Consider the following 8,010-nt stretch of genomic DNA (forward strand, 5'->3'; position numbering starts at 1 on the left):
TTTGTAAATATTACCCTTGATTTGTATTTGATGTCTTTATATATTATACATTGTACATGTATTATACATTATCCAAAGACATGCACCTGGAGATAGGTTGATTGGCAACACTAAATGGTCCCTAGTGTGTGAATGTGAGTGTGAATGTTTTTCTGTCTATCTGTGTTGGCCCTGTGATGAGGTGGCGACTCGTCCAGGGTGTACGCCGCCTTCCACCCGATTGCTGAGATAGGCACCAGCGCCCCCCAAGCCCCCAAAGGGAATAAGCGGTAGAAATGGATGGATGGATGGATATATTATACAGAGTGTGTTTTCAGTGTGTTTCAGATGGACCAATAATGTGATTATTACGATATATTGTTGTGCTTTTCTCTATAGTTGCATGAAAACACTTGATATGAAGCACACTGCACCTTTTGCAAGAAAACACTTCTATGGCAAATCTGAAAATTGGCTGTTATGATTTTACTAATATAATTTGACTGTTACGTTTGCTAATATTTTTTTCAATTAGTTTACACTAGAGAAGCTCTTGGTGTATTTAGTTAGTTTAACCATTTTGTGTGAAAGAACAGTGAATTAATGAATATACATACAAACCCTGTTTCCATATGAGTTGGGAAATTGTGTCAGATGTAAATATAAACGGAATACAATGATTTGCAAATCATTTTCAACCTATATTCAATTGAATATGCTACAAAGACAACAAATTTGATGTTCAAACTGATAAACATTTTTTGTTTGTGCAAATGATCATTAACTGTAGAATTTGATGCCAGCAACACGGGACAAAAGAAGTTGGGAAAGGTGGCAATAAAAACTGATAAAGTTGAGGAATGCTCATCAAACACTTATTTGGAACATCTCACAGGTGTGCAGGCTAATTGGGATCAGGTGGGTGCCATGATTGGGTATAAAAGCAGCTTCCATGAAATGCTAAGTAATTCACAAACAAGGATGGGGCGAGAGTCACCACTTTGTAAGCAAATTGTTGAGCAGTTTTTGAGAACAACATTTCTCAACGAGCTATTGCAAGGAATTTAGGGATTTTACCATCTACGGTCTGTAAAATCATCAAAAGGTTCAGAGAATCTGAAGGAATCACTGCATGTAAGCGATGATATTACAGACCTTTGTTCCCTCAGGCGGTACTGCATCAGAAACCGACATCAGTGTGTAAAGGATATCACCACATGGGCTCAGGAACACTTCATAAAACCACTGTCAGTAATTACAGTTGGTCGCTACATCTGTAAGTGCACGTTAAAACTGTACTATGCAAAGCAAAACCCATTCATCAACAACACCCAGAAACGCCGTCGGCTTCGCTGGACCCGAGGTCATTTAAGATGGACTGATGCAAAGTGGAAAATTGTTCTGTGGTCTGACGAGTCCACATTTCAAATTATATTTGGAAACTGTGGACGTGGTGTCCTCCAGAACAAAGAGGAAAATAACCATCTGGATTATTATAGGCGCAAAGTTCAAAAGCCAGCATCTGTGATGGTATGGGGGTGCATTGGTGCCCAAGGCATGGGTAACTTACACATCTGTGAAGGCACATTAATGTTGAATGGTCCATACAGGTTTTGGAACAACATATGTTGTCATCCAAGCCACTGTTTATTTCAGCAAGACAAGGCCATGCCACGTGTTGCAACAGCGTGGCTTCGTAGTAAAAGAGTGCGGGTACTTTCTTGGCCCGCCTGCAGTCCAGACCTGTCTCCCATCGAAAATCTGTGCCGCATTATTAAGTGTAAAATACGACAGTGGAGACCCTGGACTGTTGAACGACTGAAGCTCTACATAAAACAAGAATAGGAAAGAATTCCACTTTCAAAGCTTCAACAATTAGTTTCCTCAGTTCTCAAACGTTTATTGAGTGTTGTTAAAAGAAACTACTTTGGCACGTGTCGCAGCCATGAAATTCTAAGTTAATTAGTATTTTGCAAAAAAAAAGAAAAGTTTATGAGTTTGAACATCAAATATCTTGTCTTTGTAGTGCATTCAATTGAATATGGGTTGAAAAGGATTTGCAAATCATTATACTCCTTTTATATTTACATCTAACACAATTTCCCAACTCATATGGAAACAGGGTTTGTACATTTCATTCTGAACCTCAGATTTTAGTTTGCCGTTGTATTTTTTGTTTCTATGAATGTGAAATGGTCTTAAATTATTTTCAAGATGGTCTTAAAAAGTCTTCAATTTGACATGTCAAATTGAAGACTTTTTCATTTGACATATCAAATGAAAAAGTCTTTAATTAATTTGACATGTTAAATTAATTAAAGACTATAAATTTAAAGACTAATAATAAATAATATATAACATCATTTCTTGACTGCACTTAAATGCATTCCTTTTTCTGCATTTAAGTGCAGTCAAGGAATGCATATGTTCCTTGACTGCACTTAAATGTAGAATATATTTATACTATTCATATATTATATATATAATATATGTTATATATTATTTATTATTATTATTGTCTATTGTGACCGAACTGTAGTGCTAAATTTCCCTCAGGGATCAATAAAGTACTTTCTATTTCTATGTTGAAACCTGCAGAAACCCTGGATTTACTATGTATGTTGTTTTTGTACTTCGCAGCACCACGACGTCCAGTTAAAACTATGCGGCAATGGCCGTTGGGAGTTGAGCAAAATAAAAAGAGCCAACGGGAGTCTCCGAGAGGACATTTTGTGATCTTGGCATCCGTCGTTGGGTTTTGAGGCGAGGACAAGGAGAAGCAGTCTTCAGTCCTTCATGCTGGATTCATTCATTTGTTAAGTTGGTTAGCAGAATAACACTGCTTGGTTGTCTAACATTGGTGCAGATCAGGATAAAGATGTAGATCACAGGTGTCAATCTCTGACCGCCACATTAAGTTGTGTGGCCCCCGAAAGCGAGGAAAAAATGTGTAAATAAAGTACCTTTTCTTTTCTTAATAAATGTATTACAAAAATAAAAGTACTACGTACAATTATGTATAGTTACCCTTGAATAATCTCTTATAATAAAACAAAATATATCATCATACATTTCAAAACAATGTCATTGTTCAAATAAAGATAAATACGTAAATATCTTCTTGATTTATGATTTCAAAGCAAGTAATCCAACAAACTTCATGTAAAAATTTTTCCGTAAACATTTTTTCTACAGTAAAACCCATTTTCAATATAGAGTAATAATACACTATAAAACATAACTGTAGATTTTACAGTATAAAAAAAACTTACATACATGTTTACATTAAGAAAAAACAGTGGTACCATTTCTCCATTCCATTTAATTTGATTCTATGTATTTTATTTTATATGCTGTACACAAAAAAACAACAACCTGCAAATATTACGGTAAAATTGTGGTGACAAAGCTGCCAGTTTTATACAGTACAATCTAAAGATTTGGTTTTGTAATAAGTAAAAAAGACAGACAATTATACATGTTATATATATATATATACACATATTCATATATACACACACACACTAAAATCGGCCCTCTGAGAGCAACCATAACTGCGATGGGGCCCTCAATGAAAACCAGTTTGACACTCCTGGTGTAGATTGAGGAAGTTTTACTTTTTTGTCACTTTGATTATTGCACATTTTTTGTGGGAGGTTTGTGCTAAATTAAATGCGATAGTGCTAAGCAGTGACTTTACCGATTGTATAAGTCAGTATAAGTCCTTTTTAAAATAGTTTTTGATATTTTGGATGTCATCATGGTTGTTTAGCACGAAGGTCATTGTGACCTCGGATGATCTCCTGAACAACTGCGGGGTCGTCCAGCGTGCTGAGGTCACCAAGCCCGCTGAGGTCACACTCCACCACTTTACGCAGCACCCGCCGCATTATCTTTCCCGAACGTGTCTTTGGGAGACGCTGGACAAACTGTAAGCAGAAGAAAAAGCATAAAAGTGACTTTTGTTTGTACTTTGTCTTGTCGCACTAACTAACCTGGATATGGTCAGGGCAGGCGTACTTGGCGATCTTGTTCGAGACTGTGTGGTTGATCTTTGACGTCAAGTCCACATCTTGGACGTCCTGCTTTAGGACCACAAATGCGTAGACTCCTGCAGGGAGGAGTAAGTGAGTGTCGCCATGCATGCAGGTAAGAATTCAGTCACTCACCTTGTCCTTTGATGTGATGTGAGCAGCCGATGACCGCTGACTCAGCTACTGCAGGACATTGGTTCTATGACAGCAGACCATAACATTAACATACGTGGAGTGTTTTGAGATAAGAGCTGTCTTTCTGTTGATTGTTATGCTTTAAATTGCAAGAAAAAAAAGTTACAACCCTCCCCACCAGTAGTTGATGTAGCAAATGTCACAGTGAGCCCTATAAAATCTGACCAAAACATCTAGTCTTACTCACTAACATTAGCTTAAAGCTAGAGATGGACATAACATTGTGTTTCCAACCATTGGAAAAAAAGAAGTGAGCGTGAAGGACAGTAAAGTGTTTGATCCATACATCCATCCATTTCCTACCGCTTATTCCCTTTTGGGGTTGCGGGGGGGCGCTGGTGCCTAACTCAGCTACAATCGGGCGGAAGTCGAGGTACACCCTGGACAAGTCGCCACCTCATCGCAGGGCCAACACAGATAGACAGACAACATTCACACTCACATTCACACACTGGGGCGCAATTTTAGTGTTGCCAATCAACCTATCCCCAGGTGCATGTCTTTGGAAGTGGGAGGGAACCCACGCATTCACGGGGAGGACATGCAAACTCCACACAGAAAGATCCCAAGCCTTGGATTGAACTCAGGACTGTGCAGTACCTTCGTATTGCGAGGCAGATGCACTAACCCCTCTTCCACCGTGAAGCCCTGAAGTGTTTGATGTCCATTAAATTATAGAAAGAAATCCTCAAAAACATGAGTGAGTGTAGCCAACTAACTTGGTGAAGCAGTTTGAGCGTATTGGACTGAGTAACGACAGCTAAAGATGTTAAAATATCTAAACAGTGGACATTGATCCATGAAAAAATGGAACAGCTGCTGATGGTGTGTTTGACAGAGAAGCAGCTGTAAAAAAAAAAATACCATAGAAGTCCAAAATAAATTATGTACATTATTATTTCATAAAAATTCTGTTGTACATTCTATCCCAGTGGTTCTAAACCTTTTTTCAGTGACGTACCCCCAGTGAACCTTTTTTTAATTCAAGTACCCCCTAATCAGAGCAAAGCATTTTTGGTTGAAAAAAAGAAAGAGATAAAGAAGTAAAATACAGCACTATGTCATCACTTTCTGATTTATGAAATTGTATAACAGTGCAAAAATATTGCTCATTTGTAGTGGTTTTCTGGAACTATTTGGGAAAAAAAAAGATATGAAAATAACTAAAAACTTGTTGAAAAATAAACAAGTGATTCAATTATAAATAAAGATTTCTACACATAGACATAATCATCAACTTAAAGTGCCCTCTTTGGGGATTGTAATAGAGATCCATCTGGATTCATCAACTTCATTCTAAACATTTCTTCACAAAAAAAGAAATCTTTAACATCAATATTTATGGAACATGTCCACAAAAAATCTAGCTGTCAACACTGAATATTGCATTGTTTAATTTATTTTCACAGTTTATGAACTTACATTCATATTTTGTTGAAGTATTGTTCAATAAATACATTTATAAAGGATTTTTGAAATGTTGCTATTTTTAGAATATTTAAAAAAAATCTCACGTACCCCTTGGCATACCTTCAAGTACCCCCAGGGGTACGCTTCCCCCCATTTGAGAACCACTGTTCTATCCTATTGTTTTTATACAATATTTTTATCCAAAAGTTAGTTTTTCTTAAAATTGTGCGCCAATTAAATTGATTTCAATTCATTTCAATGGGAGACATTGATTTGAGATACACGTGTTTTGATTTACGAGCTCCGTCAACAGAACCAATTAAGCTCGTAAGTTAAAGCACATCTGTACATAGAAATCTTAACATATGTTGAAGTTGCAGTAGAAATCCTGGCAGCTAATGTTTAAAACACCAACTATGTCCTTTATTTCTTCCCTTCACCAAAACCTCCACTGATCTTCAGACACTAACCACAACGCTAACCAAAACCTCAAGACCTAAGAAAACCCTATGCCAGGGGTCGGCAACCCAAAATGATGAAAGAGCCATATTGAACCAAAAATAAAAATCTGTCTGGAGTCGCAAAAAATGTAAAGCCTTAAATAAGTACTATGATGAGGGCAACACATGATGTAAGTATCAAAATGACAATGTGTCGCAGGCTGACGCAAATCTTCATTGACAGAAATGTTGAAATATAATATTTATTCTTCACATTTTTACAACATTGGAAAACATTACTGAAACGGAGGCTTTTCAGAGGGTGTGATAACTCCTGGAAATGACTGGCTTAGAATGGCCAAAGGTAAAGATAGTAGAAGCATTTAAGTCTCACCTTAAAACTCATCTGTATACTCTAGCCTTTAAATAGACCTCCTTTTTAGACCAGTTGATCTGCCGCTTCTTTTCTTTTTCCTATGTCCCCCCCTCCCTTGTGGAGGGGGTCCGGTCCGATGACCATGGATGAAGTACTGGCTGTCCAGAGTCGAGACCCAGGATGGACCGCTCGTCGGGACCCAGGATGGACCGCTCGTCGGGACCCAGGATGGACCGCTCGCCTGTATCGGTTGGGGACATCTCTACGCTGCTGATCCGCTTGAGATGGTTTCCTGTGGACGGGACTCTCGCTGCTGTCTTGGAGCCACTATGGATTGAACTTTGACAGTATCATGTTAGACCCGCTCGACATCCATTGCTTTCGGTCCCCTAGAGGGGGGGGTTGCCCACATCTGAGGTCCTCTCCAAGGTTTCTCATAGTCAGCATTGTCACTGGCGTCCCACTGGATGTGAATTCTCCCTGCCCACTGGGTGTGAGTTTTCCTTGCCCTTTTGTGGGTTCTTCCGATGATGTTGTAGTCGTAATGATGTGTGCAGTCCTTTGAGACATTTGTGATTTGGGGCTATATAAATAAACATTGATTGATTGATTGATTGAGATGTGTGTGTTCAAGTTGAAGGAAATGGAAACTTTAAATAAAATGATGCATTATGTACATACAGCTTGCATGTTAGCATCAATTAGTTTGCAGTCACGCAGTGACCAAATATGTCTGATTAGCACTCCACACAAGTCAATAACATCAACAAAGCTCATCTTTGTGGATTCATGCACAGCATAAAACATTTGATGGACAAATAGAGACAAAGGATGGCATAAAACATGTCTTTCTACAGCAGCATCAAGGAAAGTTGTACATGCAAACAAACTACGGTGCGTTCAAGGACTTCCGAAATTAGAACAGGGCGCGGCAAATACTCTCATCAGTGAAGCATGTTTAACATAAACAGTGGGACTTCCAACAATTAGAATGTGTCATGTTTGTCCTCCTACAGCAGGTGTCACCAACGCGGTGCCCGCGGGCACCAAGTCGCCCTCAAGGACCAGATGAGTGCCCTCTGGCCTGTTCTAAAAATAGCTCAAATAGCAGTACTTACCAGTGAGCTGCCTCTATTTTTCAAATTGTATTTATTTACTAGCAAGCTGGTCTCGCTTTGCTCGACATTTCTAATTCTAAGAGAGACAAAACTCAAATAGAATTTGAAAATCCAAGAAAATATTTTAAAGACTTGGTCTTCACTTGTTTAAATTAATTCATTATTTTTTTTATTGTAAAGAATAATAAATACATTTTAATTTAATTCTTCATTTTAGCTTCTGTTTTTTTGACGAAGAATATTTGTGAAATATTTTTTCAAACTTATTATGAGTAAAATTCCCAAAAATTGTTTGTCTTTGTTAGAAATATAGCTTGGTCCAATTTATTATATATTCTAACAAAGTGCAGATTGGATTTTAACCTATTTTAAAATTAATCTTAATCAGGAAAAATTACTAATGATCCATCCATCCATTTTCTACCGCTTATTCCCTTTTTGGGGTCGCGGGGGGCGCT

The 8,010-nt window shown here is 37.9% G+C and overlaps 2 protein-coding genes across 8 annotated transcripts in view; one reads left to right on the top strand and one right to left on the bottom strand.

The window, feature by feature from the left end:
- abcd4 (ATP-binding cassette, sub-family D (ALD), member 4) overlaps positions 1-7,049 on the top strand; it is a 28,584-nt gene extending 21,535 nt beyond the window's left edge. For 2 of the 4 annotated variants that reach the window (XM_061900473.1, XM_061900476.1), the window contains exons 19-20: positions 2,620-3,910; positions 3,994-7,049. In XM_061900473.1, the coding sequence (XP_061756457.1) occupies positions 2,620-2,715 (96 nt within the window). In that variant the 3' untranslated portion in view covers positions 2,716-3,910; positions 3,994-7,049. Of the gene's footprint in view, positions 1-2,619; positions 3,911-3,988 lie in introns of all 4 variants that reach the window. The other 2 variants (XM_061900475.1, XM_061900474.1) reach the window with 2 other exon arrangements.
- The window catches only part of acss1 (acyl-CoA synthetase short chain family member 1), a 42,227-nt gene continuing 36,966 nt past the window's right edge, over positions 2,750-8,010 (bottom strand). Inside the window, exons 12-14 of one of the 4 annotated variants that reach the window (XM_061900472.1) lie at positions 4,149-4,212; positions 4,000-4,090; positions 2,750-3,908 (exon numbers count right to left, since the gene is read on the bottom strand). In XM_061900472.1, coding sequence (XP_061756456.1) covers positions 3,869-3,908; positions 4,000-4,090; positions 4,149-4,212 — 195 coding nt within the window. In that variant the 3' untranslated portion in view covers positions 2,750-3,868. Of the gene's footprint in view, positions 3,909-3,974; positions 4,091-4,148; positions 4,213-5,051; positions 6,994-8,010 lie in introns of those variants that run through there. The other 3 variants (XM_061900469.1, XR_009806788.1, XM_061900471.1) reach the window with 3 other exon arrangements.

Source organism: Nerophis ophidion, linkage group LG05 (genome assembly GCF_033978795.1).
Source record: "Nerophis ophidion isolate RoL-2023_Sa linkage group LG05, RoL_Noph_v1.0, whole genome shotgun sequence".
NCBI classification, from domain to species: Eukaryota; Metazoa; Chordata; class Actinopteri; order Syngnathiformes; family Syngnathidae; genus Nerophis; species Nerophis ophidion.